At 38.8% G+C, this 15,328-nt stretch overlaps 1 protein-coding gene across 3 annotated transcripts in view; it reads left to right on the top strand.

Annotated features, from left to right (window-relative positions):
• The window catches only part of LOC107099166 (RNA binding protein fox-1 homolog 2-like), a 57,050-nt gene extending 41,938 nt beyond the window's left edge, over positions 1 to 15,112 (top strand). For 2 of the 3 annotated variants that reach the window (XM_015397184.1, XM_015397186.1), the window contains 7 exons: positions 1,866 to 1,953; positions 5,869 to 5,925; positions 7,028 to 7,181; positions 7,762 to 7,807; positions 8,209 to 11,330; positions 13,258 to 13,330; positions 14,836 to 15,112. In XM_015397184.1, the coding sequence (XP_015252670.1) occupies positions 1,866 to 1,953; positions 5,869 to 5,925; positions 7,028 to 7,181; positions 7,762 to 7,807; positions 8,209 to 8,229 (366 nt within the window). In that variant the 3' untranslated portion in view covers positions 8,230 to 11,330; positions 13,258 to 13,330; positions 14,836 to 15,112. The remainder of the gene's footprint in view (positions 1 to 1,865; positions 1,954 to 5,868; positions 5,926 to 7,027; positions 7,182 to 7,761; positions 7,808 to 8,208; positions 11,331 to 13,257; positions 13,331 to 14,835) is intronic. The other variant, XM_015397185.1, reaches the window with a different exon arrangement.
• The last annotated feature ends 216 nt before the right edge of the window (positions 15,113 to 15,328 follow it).

Below are 15,328 nucleotides of genomic sequence, written 5' to 3'. Positions count from 1 at the left end.
CTTCCTGCAGGGAGCTTGACTGATTGATTGGTGGACAGAACCTGATTGGCTAATCCTGTGATTGATTGGGGAGGTGGTGAATGAAACTGTTAGGAGATTAGCCATTGACCGCATGGCATTACAATAAGGCCACTTGTGTAACTGAATGTGCCGCATCTATCTGCAAGTGCAACAACTTCGACTACCACTTCTTAATGCATTCATTACAATCACCTCTCTAACTGCATTCAAAGCATTGGATTCGTGAGCTGTATCCTGCATGGTTTACTCTCTTTCTGGTCATCTGTATGACGACATGTAGAACTATGTCATCTCTCTGTGTCATGTGTCAGCCAATAGCTGCATTCTTGCACCTTTTTAGCGGGAGAGCATGCCAAAGCATGAGTGCCTATGTTAGCTCTACTGGAGAGGGGATAACAGCCGTCTGTAAATCATGGCGTGCCGTAGTGCTCGATTATCACTTCCTGTACCAGTGCTCAGACTGTTGTCGAATTGCAGGTTTGCAGCCTTAATGTTTCAATCAGAGCCGTGCTGTGGATGAGTAGCTTTTGTACCCAAATGGGGATGATTTTTGTACAGCAAAGCTGAAACAAAAAAATAAATAAATAATGAAATCAAACAATTTCAGGCAAACCTATAAATGAAAACAGCTTTGCCCTGTTCTGATTTCTGTGAGGAGGTGCCCTTGATTTACTCTTTGATCAGTTTGGTTCTGGATGGTGTGTGTCGCTGGTTGTGTGTTAGAAGGTGTTTTCTGGTGTGTGACACTGATCTGAAAAGTCCGGCAGTGTTCCACAGCAATGGTTTGACAGTTTTCTTTTTTTCTTTTTACTTTTTTTAAGTTAAACTCATTTTTTTCTTTTTAATTTGTGATAATATATTTGCATCCCCCATCCTCTGTCTTTTCTCTGGCCTGTCCTTTCTCTTTTCTGTGTCTGTTTTTGCACCAATCATCATCTCGCCCATCATGGCTCATGTTCATATAGACTGGTTGTAGTTAAACAATCAGATATGTGCGCTATATGTTGATTGCATCTTAGTTGGTTTGTTGGAAGACCTGCACATTTGAATGGAACGGACATGTTCTCTTTTCTCCACCTCATGTCTGTTTTTCTGTCATGTGGACTGGCATCTCCCCCTGCATCCCTCTCTCTTTTCTTCCTCCGTTCACTCTCCCTCCTCCTCCTTCTGTACGACTTGTTCTTGATTGGGAGAAAATCCAACCTTTTTTTCTTTTCTGTTTTTGATTGGTCTATTTGCTGCATCTGATGCTTGCTGATTGGTTAGTTTTCTCACTTCTGATATTGTGATGCGCTCCTGGTTGGCTGTCTGTTATTTGTGTATAAACTATTTGATTGTCCTTCTTTTTTGTTTGTTTTTTAATGATTTATTTCATTTTTTTTGCACTGTAACTGATGAATCTGCTGCTTAATTCACCTTCTTTGTTCCCTCCTTTTTTACCAGCAATATAATGGTCTTGGATTTCTTTTTGAATGCCTTTTGCTCTGTAATATGTTTTCATTTCTATGTTTTATGTGCAAATTGTTGCAATGTTTGTGTGCAAAACAGGCTGATAACGTTGGGATCCTTATTTTCAGTCTATTTCTTCTTAAAAAAGAAGTGCATGCATCCGATACCATCGCTGCTCATAAACCAAATTAACACCATTTTAAGGATTAAAATCAGGCATTAAAGATTTAATGGCGCCTCACATGAAAGCAGAAGTTTTCTGTGAATGCTAATTTTTGTAATGAGACTCTTAAGAACATTAATTTCTGTTAAAACATGTGTTTTCTGAACTTTGCTTCTGTCTCTACTAAAGGTAAAGGGTAAACTGGCTCCTAAACCTTTTGTTTAACTTTCAGGTTAATAATGCCACAGCCAGAGTGATGACAAACAAGAAAATGACCACACCGTACTCTAATGGAGAGGGACTTGCAGCCCTACCATATGGTAATGAATTTTTCTCAGATACACTTCATTGGTAAAGCCTCTCTTTTGTTGAACCATTTGAATAATAAATGCTTTTTTTTTAGAATAGAATCTACTGCACAAAAAGAAGCTTGTAATATTTTCTCCTTCACAGAACCAGGTTTCTAGATTTCTTACTGAAATCTTACTAGTAATATTGTCCAAAATACAGAAGAGAGGAATTATTGCATGGAGTACTCAGATGATTCTCCGGGGATACATTCCCCTGCTTCAGTCTTCCTCAGCAAATAGTTTCTGGGTGACTGAACAGAGAAAGAGGAGTTCAAAAGCCTAGGGTTAGGAAAGCTGCCCGGTACACAGAGGCTCCACTATGGAGCCTGTTCTCTAGGGATTGCTGGCCTGGGGATCCCTCTCTGGATCCAGCAGGACCAAGCCCAAACAATTGACATAAGGCCATCTCTCAGTGGGCCCAACACTTGCAGTGCAAAGAGGATTTGACAGTGGAGATCACATTGACCTGATACAAGGATACTCGAATTGGCTCTAGGGTCATGTAGTTACCTTGCTAGGGGAAAGGAGCCCCTGCTTGTGTGGGAGGTCAAGGTTGAGAGAAACCAGCTACAAAGGGTCTGGATCTCGATGCACATCTTGGGCTCTGGAAGCCAGCTCCTTAAGAGTGGTTGCACTCTCTTTAGGGGCTCTACCACAGTTGAATTCCGCCCTCAAGCACAATTGAGGTGTCCGACTGCTGTTTTGGTTTATGGGCCAAATAGCAGGGAATACTTGGCCTTCTTGGCGTCCCTAGTGCCTCTCTTGTGGACTCTATTGTTGTGCAATTTTACCAGCAGATTATGAATATGTTAAATAGCTAGAATTGGGTGTTATAGTTAATTAATAGGTTATTCTAATCAATGTAGAAAACAGTTAATGATTATTAGTTTAATCATTATAACTCAAACCTGCCTACTTACGGAAGCTTTAGTCTTCTTCCTAAGGTTGGACTTATGGACCGGCAGTTAAAATCCAGTTGTCTTTCCTTGTCTTATCAACAAAAGGAAACTGTGTCTTGTTTCCTCAAGTGTTAACCAAACAGGGGATGGATCTGGCTCTGAGCAATAAATTGTTCACTGTCATAAATAATCACAGACAGCGACAGTTAAAATGATCAGTATCTCTATTGCTTAATCATCCCTATTCCAGTGTTATTGTATCTTGATAACTATGCAACACTACAAAGAACTGAAAATCAGCACAGGTTAATTGAAAGGCTAATCTCTTACGAATGTTACAGTTTTAAAGCTTGGTGTTTTAATGCATTTAGGGTGTACGTTAACTTAGCAGCAGGTAAGTGTAAAGAACATCTGATACAGTGATCTTAAATGCATCAGATGAGATCAGGACACCAGGCCATGAGGTGGGGCAGAGTCAATACAAAGGGCTATAAAACTTGGTCCTATGATGGTCGCCCCACGTACATGTGTCGCCGAAGATGAGGTAGCCTGAAGCTAACAATGCTAGCCAATCCAACTCTAGCACCCTGACTCTCCAGACAAAGGGAAAACAGACAAAACCACACACAGTGAAATTAAGAACCTGGGTAAGTATCAGATAAACAAAAGGAAGGAAATGGTTTTACCATGTGATGGTCCAGTGGAAAGGAAGGAACGATGTCTGGTTTCAGTTCAGCTCAGAAACCCAGTCCGCTCGGTCCTCAGGCAGGACCGAGTGGAATCTCTAGAGAGACTTAAATTAATTTGTTCCAAGAAAACAGAGGGTGGTCTTCAGGGCTTAATTTGTTTGAGCACTTCCTGGAGCTCCTAGAAGACGTCTCCTTGGAGTGGCAGCTGACAGCTTCATAGTGGCAGCACAGACAGGCAGCTGCACAGCTTCAAAACAGCAGCGGAACCTGCAGGGCATGGTTCAACGGCTTCACAGTGGAATCCCAGTAACCGTCGTCTAGGGCTATTCCGTGGGCGGCAAACAAGGGTTGACCAAGCCAAAATTCGGATAGTTTATCTCATCTGCTTCAGAGCTGGTGGGATCGCGATGAAAAGACACTACGTTGAGTTCTCTCTGAATTGTAGGCGGAAAGCAGCCTGCTTCGCCAGCAAACACAGACTCTCCTCTGGAGGGGGGGGGGCATATAACGTGACTTCAGCTGAAGACTGGTGTATCTCACCTCACAGATCTGGAGATCAGAGGGCAAAGAGGACAGGATAAGTTTGCAGCATTGTTTTAAAGTCACATGACGTCAAGGGACTCTTAGTTCACTTATATAATTTGAAATTTGATTTTCAACACCATAAGTCTGCTTGGGGACTCACCAGGTTATGATTATGGGTTGACATTGGAATTCTATGCAGGAGTTAGCCCTGCAACCAGTATCCTTGGTTCAAACCCCAGCTCTGGCTTTCATTGTTGTTGTGTCCTTAGGCAAGACTACTGTCTACTGATGGTGGCGCCCGTGTATAGCAGCCTCGCTTCTGTCTGTAGCCCCACCCTACAATGTAGCGCACCACCATCAGTGTGTGAGGGAATGGGTGACTGAATGTTTATATGCTTTGGTCAAGTATCCTGACTTGTTAACCATCAAATGGGGGACCTCACTAAAACCTTGGACTGTCCATTAAAGCTAGCATATTCATTACCAATTGGTGTCTTCTTACATTCTTCTCTCTTCACTTGAGGGAAAAGAGACACGCTGTCCACTCATCATAACCTAGTTATTTGAATCTGCTGTCAGTGAATAAAGCTGGACAGACGGGCCCAACAGCGCCATGAGGGTCTGCTGGAATCATATGGCGGAGCCCTCAAACAGGAACATATTCAACTCCCACCTCTTTGAGAACGTCTACCGGATTCCACTGGAGGCAGGGGATACAGAGTCTTAGTACATCATGTCCTCTGCTTGGGGATGCATTGATGTCTGGTGTTGATAAACCAGTTGGTGGAAAACAGCAGTAAGGGGTGCCATCAAGCTGGAGGAGGAGTCTGGTTGACTAGTAGGACACATAAATCATTTCATAATTACCATAGAACAAAATGTGCTGCAATTGGTGGTTGGGGTTAATCAGTCTGCCTGGAGAGGTGTTCCAGATATATCCCACCAAGAGGATGCTTACTGGGGGACCCAGGGCATACTGGAGATGGAATGTCTTTGCTGGTCCTATTGGAGCTTGAGGAGGTTTCTGGGCAGAGAAGGAAGTCTGGAAGTCTCCACTAAGTCTGCTGCCCCACAAATGGTTCTAAGATATTCAGGAAAAAACAAATATGGAGTCCTACTTCAAATTACAGAGTAACTTTTTATAAGGTAGATTATGTTTCTTTCAGTTTTTCTACCCCTTCATATCTTTGATTCACTGTCACAGCAATCAATGTCATAGCAATCAATGTTATTATAGTTGCTAACTGTAGAGACCTGCCTTGTGTGTATTTTCCTATAATAACAGATACTACTGGTGTGAAGGGAGAGAGTTTACTACATAGTCAGGGAAAGGCGGGACATAGAATTATGTTTTATCCTTTTTTAGCTCTGAATAAGTTTAGATATATGCATGTGTAAATGTTAGATTGTTCCAATGTTTTTCTTGAAGTCACGCTATTTTAAAACTTTTAAACCCTTACAGAGCTTCAAATTCAGCTTTAACAGAGCTGTCTTTGCAAACGCAGTGGATTATAAGTCCTGTTGAAACATAAAAAAAAAAGGCCAAAATTGAAAGATTGTATTTAAAGAATTTTGAACAAATGTAGAATCTTTAGCTCAGTTTTTTTTTTTTTTTTTTTTATATGTAATTCTAAGGTAGTTGTGATGCCAAAAAGTGGGAATTATCTTTATGGACTTTGAAAATTTGTTATAAAGCTGAATTAAAAAATTTATACCTGATATTATGTAAGAATGTTGCACTAATGTTGTTTTGTCTTCTTTCATTCTTACAGCTGGTTGGAAGTTAAGTCCTATGGTCGGAGCCATGTACAGTCCTGAGCTTTATACAGGTAAGATATCAAAAACTAAGTTTCCCTCACAAAGCACTACAACTATTCAGTGTAACTGCTATTAACGTAGCTTTTTGTATGCCTTAAAAAATGTCCAGGAATAACTGAATTTCTAAAAAAATACTCTCATCCAAAACTCTCATATTGATCACTACTAAAACTATAAAATATTGTAGAGGGTGACAATGTACTTTTGAACTAGGCTATAATTACAGTGAATTCATGGAGAAAACTTGATCTCAAAAGCGTGGATGTATCTAAAGCTTCAACTTTTCAAGCAGCAGCAAAAAAACAAAAACAAAAAAAAACAAAAGGTAATGAAAGTTTTGTGTAGTGAGGCTCAAAAGTAGTGGGATATTTGCAAACCAGGTAACTGATCTAAGAAAACGCCCATTAGCTCTACTTGCACCGATGCCATTTTTTTGGCCCCGATACCTGGCTGTGCAGAATCGACCAATACCATCTGTTTGAAATTGATGTGTGTATATATATATATTAGGGCTGGGCGATATAGAAAAAAAGCTTATCGATAAAAAAAATGCATATTGATCGATATCGATAATTATTGAAAAGATTTGAAACCATATTTTATGTGCAGCTCTGCCTGGACTTTTTATAATATTGCTAAATGATTTAATTTGAATAAAAAACACAAACACAGACTTCGAATTAAATCTTTATTTAACCAACTTTTTTAAGCATAACAGAATTGTTTTAAAGAAAAATAACTTAAGAGACCTGAGTTATGTTATTAAATACTGACAAAGAATAAACTAAAGTGACCAGAAAAGTGACCAAAATAAATATAACAAATAAATAAATTATTTTAAACTGTATTTTTCCACACTCTAGCAGATATTTAACTAAATGTACTTTTATTAACCCCAAGCTGACTCTAAAACACGGAATGTCTTTGTAAAATAATTAGGCGTTGCTAAATAGATCTGCAGAGACTGAAAACTATTAGCTTCCATTCTGTAAGGAATTGAATTCTAAAAGCAAATAATAATCAAGATACTTCTCTCTGTGGATAAGTCTATTGTTGTAAATAAAATGAAAGCTGTGTGTTTTTCTTTTTTTAACCTTGATCATCTCTCATCAGTTCCAGGGTTCCCGTACCCGGCTGCAGCCGCAGCAGCAGCCGCCGCTTCCACCGCAGCAACATTTCGAGGAACACATCTGCGGGGTCGAGCTCGGCCCGTCTACAGCGCAGTCAGGGCTGCTGTTCCACAGCCCGCCATCCCTGCATACCCTGGGTACATTTTTATATCCAGTCTACTGAAAAGCACAATTAGTGTTACATAAATAATGAGAAACAGTCCTAATACTGTAGATTGTCTTTAAAAGCATGGCTTCACTTATTGAGATAGTGATTCAAATTGTGCATGCTGTGTGTTTGAATAAAATTGTATTGAATAATGACATAAATGTTTGAGCGCAGCTAAAATACCATTTCCTTGTACCTTCACATGCAATGATGTGATGCAATAAAATCAAAGTGAGGATTGGTTGTTTTTGGTAAAGCATCAGTAGTAGCACCTTTAAGTCAGTGCATCTGTATACAAAGAGGTGGTATTTAGTCTTGCATGTTGCACGGTGTGTAATAATCTCACCCTTCTTTTCTCTTTTCTCTCTCTCACCATTTCTTTGGCACCGTTTTCTCACCTCCCCATCAACTCTTCTGTTTGTTATTTTCTGCTCTGTCCACACGGGGGCGCTTCACTCCATTACTTCTTTATTTTTCCCTCCCTTTGTTTTTGCTTTTTCCAAACACCACCCCTGTGTTCTCCCTACCTTCCCGTCCTCTCCCCCTGCTGTCGTCTGTCTCCCTCTCAGTGTGATGGCCTATCAGGATGGTTTTTACGGTGCAGCTGACCTCTATGTAAGTATGCCTGCCTCTCCTCCACTGCTTCACTCGTCACCTACATTTTCCTTTGCCTGCCTGTGGGTTTTCAAGTGTGAGTCGGCGCGGATCAAACCCATAGAGGCGTGTACTTTTGACAGTTTGTCATGACGCCTAAATCTGAAATTATAATTCTGTTTCACATCAAGTTTTTTGTTTTAGTTTTCCCCCTTAAAGCACTTTTTGTTTAATGATGCACCTGGTGATGCACAGGTTTTTCCTCCTCAGTGCAGCAGACAGTTCAAATCAGGCCCTTTAACAAGTAAACTCTTCTGGGGTTTGTTTCTGTGCATTTGTGGACTATGTTTTTACCAATGTGATCATGTGACGGTGTGTGAGAGAGACCAGGTTGACAATAGCTGTTTCTGTTCTCTCTGTAGACTAGTGTTTCAGGACATTAGTGGCAGATTGCCCCAGGTAGGGTTTACACACTCTGTGTGACGGCCAGTGTGCATCCTCCTCGTCTCCAATGACTGCGTGCTGCTAGACATTATTGACCATCTGAGATTGGATTGCCTTCTCTGTCTTCTTTTACTAACTCACTGGATTCTGACATGGGTGGAGTTACGGAAGGGGGAAGAAAAAAATTGGGCTGAAATTCCCAAAGAACAAAACGAATCCTCCAAGTGATAAATCATTTATGAATTGAAGTCCAGGAAGCAGGGGCGCCGTTACAGTAATGGACTCGGATCTTGCAGCATAACTTGATCATTTCACAAGAGTACATTTAAAGATGCCTTTGAGTGCTGAGTGCTCGTCTCATAACTACAAACTTCAATGTGTTTTATTGTTCACTGTTGTGAACTGGAGGGACGCTGATCTTTGGGTTTCAGATGTTTGTACAGTTGATAACCCAACATGTTTCCGAGGTATAATCCTGCCAAAAGTACTTTTACGATAATATTCTTGGCTAAATATTTCAAGCTCTGTTTGATTTGATGTAAAATATCTGATAAAATGTGTAACTTTGACAAGGCCATTCTAATTAAAGATGATCAGGGATCAGCTGATAATTACATGAAACTAATTTAATCTAAACCCACTCATATAGAGATTAAACAAGTTCCTGTCATATCACTGGTGTTTTTTCAATAAAATAGGTTTCAACTCAGATTTAGAAAATGATTTTCGTTTTTGAAACACTTGAGAAGATAAGTTATGAGTCCCTTTTGAAGATATTTCCCCATAGATAAAATGTAATGTAATCAAAGTCAGTCTGTCAGTAAGCAATTTTCTTCCTTTTAAGATGCAGAAATGAATACAAATCATACAATTATGAAGCTTTCCTTCACATTGTTGAAAGTCTGTGGGAAAATAAATGTAAAATACATTTTCAGTTACTTTACCGTCATCCCTTCTTTTTATAAATCTAAGCAGCACATCACAGTTTGAAAGGTTAATGACTGTGCAGTAGGTGCACCTTTACCTCTGAGGGTTTTTTTTCCAGGATCCCTCTGTATATCCCCTCAGCATGGTGCTACCACCACCATGTTTCACTGTGATAAAGAGTCTATGATGTCCTAATCTGATCAAATAGGATTCTCACTGCTCTTTTTCAATGTTGCTGTTTTCTTTTCCCACTTTGCCACTCAACAATATGAAATCTAAATTAAACTGTTACTGCGGTTTTATTTAGGAAAAATTAACTTTTGTTTTTCCATTTTTTTGCATTGATTAAAAACATTTTGAAGCCACTTCTCATTGTCCCTCTTCTTCACAATTACTGGCTGTCAGTTAATACTATACATCCAGATAAAAGACACTGAAGCTTGTCATGGAAAAGTGACTGTGTGAAAAAGCTCAAGGATAAAGATGCTTCTAAAGGCATCTTTATCCATTAGTTTCTTTAAAATATTGACTGGTTTCTAAATTGAGCAAAGCTCCCTCTGTCCACGAAAAGATGTTTGTTAAATTTGTTTATAATTAGCTTAGCCTTTTCTTTATACATAAAAAAAATCTTTGTGCAGAATTAGATAATCCCTCCTGTACATGCATGGATAACCTGACCTTTGAAATGTAACAGACTGACAGTTATGATTAAATGTTAACCGTGAAGCAGATTATGAAGTTATTTCACAATACGTGATACAATTGTTGGGTCCAGTACCAGTGAGTCAGAGCGTCAGATACATCCAGATGTCAATGAATTGGACTAATAAAAACTTTGACGGGACTGTCCTGTGAAATTAAGCATTTTATGATATAAGAAACAGTTTTTTCTTAAATGAAGGGAAACAAGCAGCCTCCATGTAGAAGCCTTGTTGTTCACAGAGAGGCAGTCAGAGGGATGCGGTGTAGGACACCCATATCCAACATGCAGTTGATTCAGACCCCTTCCAGGAATCTCCCTATCTGTTTCACCTGTGGCATGCTAACTGAATCAGTGTCAGCATGCAGATGTACTTACAAGGCTGACTCCCCTCCTCTCCCTCTGCTTTCCATCCTCTTAGCTCTCCTCTTTCCTTTTTTTCCTCCTCGTCCTCTTAGCTGCTTCTTTTCTTCCTCTAGCTTCTTTTATATCTCTCCTTTTCTGTTCTCTCCACCCTTTTCTCCACTCTGCTCTTTATTCCTCACCTCTTCTGTTCCCTATTAGTCCATTCCCGTCCCCATAGCAGCCAATGTGTGGTCCTGAATGCAGGGACTTGGTCATGACTGATTCTTTAGGGTAGAATGCAGTGGTGTGTCTTACTGTTTTTTTATTTTATTTCATAGGATGTTTTGATCTAATATGTGTTCTATGTTTGGGAAAGCATGCCGTGTCTGTCAATGACTGATTGCCGGCCACGTGAGAGTGCGTGTCTTTGCTCCTATTTTAATCTTTCTCCTTACACCTGTAGTTTTGTTTTTGTTAGTTTTTTTTGTTTTTTTGAGCGTCTGTTCATGCAAACATAAATAATGGCACAGTCACCTCGCCTCTCCTTTCCCTTTCTCTGACTGTGTGTTTGTGAAAGGGAATGGCGGTTGGGCACATTTATGGCTTTAAGGTCTCTCTCCCTCTCTGCTTAACACAGCGGGGAAAATGACACATGTCGAAGGCGGCAAACGGGCCCCAAAAAAAAAAGAAAATCGTCACACACAATTACAGCTATTTCTGCTGAGTTGGTCACGGAGTGAGAGAGAAACTCCGAGCCAGAGCTACATCCTTGTGAATGCTGTACTGCACCAGATTAGCCAGTTCTGCTGACTGTCTGCTTGTTAATATTTCGCTCTTCTCAGCAGTTTTCTCTCACAATGTAACCCTTTAGATTCACTACTAGACGTCTGCACTGCAGAAAAATAAAAGACAACGTAGCGAGCATTGAACAAATGTTTCACTTTTCCTCCTGTTCCTCCCACCTGTCCCTACATTGTCCCTCTATCTTCTTCTCACTCACTTTCACCCACTTTCCCTCCTCTTCATCACCTTCCCACAGGGCGGTTATGCAGCGTATTGTTATGCCCAGCCTACAGCCGTAGCGACCCCTGCAGCAGCAGCCGCTGCAGCAGCAGCATACAGTGACAGGTGAGGCGCTAGTTCAGATTGACTTCTTTAACCAGAGGTTCTTTTATATAAACATTGAAAGCTCAAACAAGGCCAAGAAAACATGGCTGTGTCCGAACGTACGCCCTAATCCCTATATAGGGCACTGCATAGTAGTTAAGTCATTTCAAATGAGCGTCCGATCGTCTAATGGATTAAAAAGTAGTGGACTCGAAATTTCCCACAGTAGAACTTGAAAAGTAGTGATGATCAATGGTCTAGACAAGCAGATATATCTTAGAATGCTTTGCTAACCTCTCCTCACAAAGCATTATGGGATTTGTTGTTACAGCAGCCTGCTGTTGCTACCCGACAGCGGCGATAAATAACAAAGATGGCGCAGGCACAGTGCGGGGAGGTGGAGTTAGGTGACTAACGGGGAACAAAAAGTATTGATCATCTGTCCAAACCTTCAATTAAATGAGTTTACTATATAGTCTCCGCTCTATATAGTGATTGAGGGATCTAGGGGCGATTGGCGACGTTTGGGCCTCTGAGACGGGACAATGAAAATCTGCTCACTCGTCTGATTGATTTTCTAGACTAATCTGTATTACAACTTTAAACTTTGTAAACCAAAATGTTGTCTTGATTTTATTTGCCGTGAAAAAAAGGAAAAAGTAGGACTTTCTATCCATGGTTTGGCAATTTAGTCACCATTTACAGTAATAAATATAGTTTGATTTAGTTGTTGAATATTAAACTAAAACTAAGTTACATTCTAGTAAAAAAAACTAAACAAAAAAAAGCAGGTTGAATCCACAAATATTAACATATCAAACAAAAACTCAGAATTATTTTATCTGTGTATCATTTTGCTAATTTTTTTTCAATTGGAAACAAATTGTTTCATAATATAGAAATAATTTAGAAAGACTTCAGATTTCGTTTGTGTGCGTGTAAATTTTTCCGCACTAAACTGAATATATATTAAAAAAACAAAACAAAGAGAGAATACATAACATTTATTGTTGTTTTGGGTTCTTTAAAAATACCTCAGCCTGCAAAATGCTGCTGGCTTTACTTAATAAAAAACAGCTGTTCAGATGCAAGATTTACTCTTCAATCCCAAATCCTGCCCCCAAAATCTCTATCAAATCAGTTAAATATTACAGTCAACAATAGATTTAAAAGCTAATATGTTTAATCAAACATCATTTTCCTTAAAAAAAATTTGCCGAAATGACCGTCTACAGCTGAAAGACGGCTACAGCTGCATGAAGAAATAATCCAACAGGGAGAGAAAAATGCTGAGGCCCAAATTATCCACCACATTTGGTAGTAAAGGTTTTGTCATTTTTTCAGTTTTGCGGGGCAGCCATTCTCATAAATGTAGTTTTATACATTGTTGTATTTACATCACAGGAAATAATATATATTTTTGTGTTTATGTAGTTTTATACATTGTTGTATTTACATCACAGGAAATAATATATATTTTTGTGTTTATTCACAGTTGAAAATAGGCAGAATGAAAAAATTTTATGTATAGGCCACTTATTTATTACCTGCCACTGTAGCAAGTACTGCTGTGATTTCTAAACTTATAAAATATAAACATTTTTCCAAACTGCTGATGAATGTTCTTAACTGGAGCCCCTTTATGATTCTTGTGTCTTTAATTTACTGTTTGTGCCTCATAAACTATTGTTAACTCAGGGTCCAAAGAAAGTTTGGAAAAATGTATTCATATGCTCGTTATCAGTATTTCTTCATATTTAAAGTAGTATGGGTGTGTTGACTTAAAAAAAGAAACGTTCTCCGGTTTTTGATATTTTATGAAACAAGATCAAAAGAAAAAACTGTTCTTGTATTTTCATAATTGCTTTCCAATTGAAAAATGAATTAGAAATATTCAGTTTGTTATAATAACGTTTTATTTATCCCTAAAATGTGATGTTTCTCTTAGCTATGGACGAGTTTACACGGCAGATCCCTACCACGCTGCACTGGCCCCAGCAGCATATGGTGTTGGAGCTATGGTAGGTTTTCATCTCTCTTTGGCAGAATAAAGGTATTTCTGAATGTTAGCTTACTGAGGTTAGAGAAAGAGCTTTATATCCTGCTTTGATGTCATATTTAAATGAAAAATACTTTGGTCAAAATCTATAAAAATGTACAACCTTCAGTTTTTAAGTGGCATGGTTCTTTTGTATGTTTACTGGAGGTAGTATTTTTTTCCAGTGCTGGTCAGAAACTTTAAATTTAAGAGTATACACATGAAAGAGCTTAATTTGGTTGATGGAAAGGTGTCTTTCCAAACTCTCAACACCACAATCAATTAGTGGAGCATCAAAAAAGCTGTGCAGCACTTATGAGGAGGGTTGGATTGATATAATGCTAAATTAGCATTTTTTGAAAGTTGGTTACTCCATTTGTATTTTACAATCTTCATAAAGAGGTTTCTCGTTTGCTATGAAGATTAAACTTCATGGTTGACTGAAACTCAGTTAACCTCTAAATCGGTCAGGTTTATGAATAATTGTAGGCGTAACTGTAGAAATCCTAACTAGGGCTGCAACTAACGATTATTTTGCAAATCAGTTAATCTGTCGATTATTTTTTTGATTAATCAATTAATAGCCAAAGGTTCCTTAAAGAAGAGTTTTTTTATGAAATTAAACCAGTGAAACTAAAACTTTTCCACTTGAGGAGTTCTGGATAGAGCGTATTGACAAGCTAAAATGTTGTTGTTTTTTTTATCTTAAATGCAAATTGTTTATATACATTTTATTAAAATTTGGATGTAATTGCAGCTCTAAGTGGGTCGCTCTGACAGCTAAAAGCATGTTTTGGAGTCTCTATACTCCAGTTCATGATTATTCTATTAGTTGACGATTATAATAATAATTGAATAATTACAATTAATCTGTTTAATTGTTTCAGCACTAATCAGAACCCAATCTAAAGGAAATCATCTGTTCTAACTCTGCAAATACATTCTTCCGGGATTCGTAATTTGAAGCTCCTTTCCTTGAAGCCCAGAATCTGTGTCCACAGTGCTTTAAAAGTTACTTCTCTTCTTTGAGGAACAAAAAAAGTAGAATGCCAAGATAGTGTGAAGAAGTATTCAAAGCAAAAGGTGGTTACTTTGAAGAACCTAGAATATAAGACGATAAGTATAGACCGTAATTCCAAAAGTTAAGTCATAGTTTTGATGCCTTCAGTGTAAATCTGAAATTTTCAGTCATGAAAATAAAGAAAACTCTTTGAAGTTGTGTCCAAACTTTTGTTCTGTACTGTACATAGACACATACACCTGTGACCCCAGTAGGGATAAGCGTGTCAGAAAATGTAAATATATATATATATATATATATATATATATATATATATATATATATATATATATATATTTATTCATTTAATGGGTTTTGCATAAAAGATTGGTTTGAAAATAATTAGTTTCTTGTTTACTGTAATTTTTGTTAGGATGCACCTCCTGACAAACCCAAATAATCTCCATGTTTTCCTTCTTGTTTTACAGGCCACGCTCTACAGGGGAGGATACAGTAGATTTGCCCCTTATTAAAAGACACTTCATGTCCCAGGACATCCCCTATCCCATTGAATTATTCCGAAAGAGCTCCCTCTGTTGTCCTGGAGGTGGACTGCGCCCTGTTTTTAAAGTGTGGAGTTGACCACTGCTAAGATATTTCAGATCCCGCCCCAGAGCAGTCCCACTTTTCTTATCTAAGCTTCTACAAAAATAGAGGAATGCTGTATTAAAGACTAAGGGTCGCCTTTACAATCAAAAAGAAAAAGAAAAAAAAAATCAGACTGTAAAATGGCCACCCTCTCTATTGCACGGCTGTATTATAGTCTCCCCCTGTTATTCCCTCGGCACTCAGCAGCACAAAATTAAGGGGCAGAGCCTAAGCGTTCTTCCAAAGGCTGTATGTGGATAATAAGACATCGGAGCAGCTGCCTTAGAAGGAGCCAGCGCGCCGGCTGGCCTGCACACACTCTGAGGAAAGTGA

The sequence above is a fragment of the Cyprinodon variegatus genome, unplaced genomic scaffold, assembly GCF_000732505.1.
Source record: "Cyprinodon variegatus isolate N-32 unplaced genomic scaffold, C_variegatus-1.0 Scaffold843, whole genome shotgun sequence".
NCBI classification, from domain to species: domain Eukaryota; kingdom Metazoa; phylum Chordata; class Actinopteri; order Cyprinodontiformes; family Cyprinodontidae; genus Cyprinodon; species Cyprinodon variegatus.
Note: the sequence above shows the minus strand (reverse complement) of the source record. Positions and strands in the feature narration are given on the sequence as shown.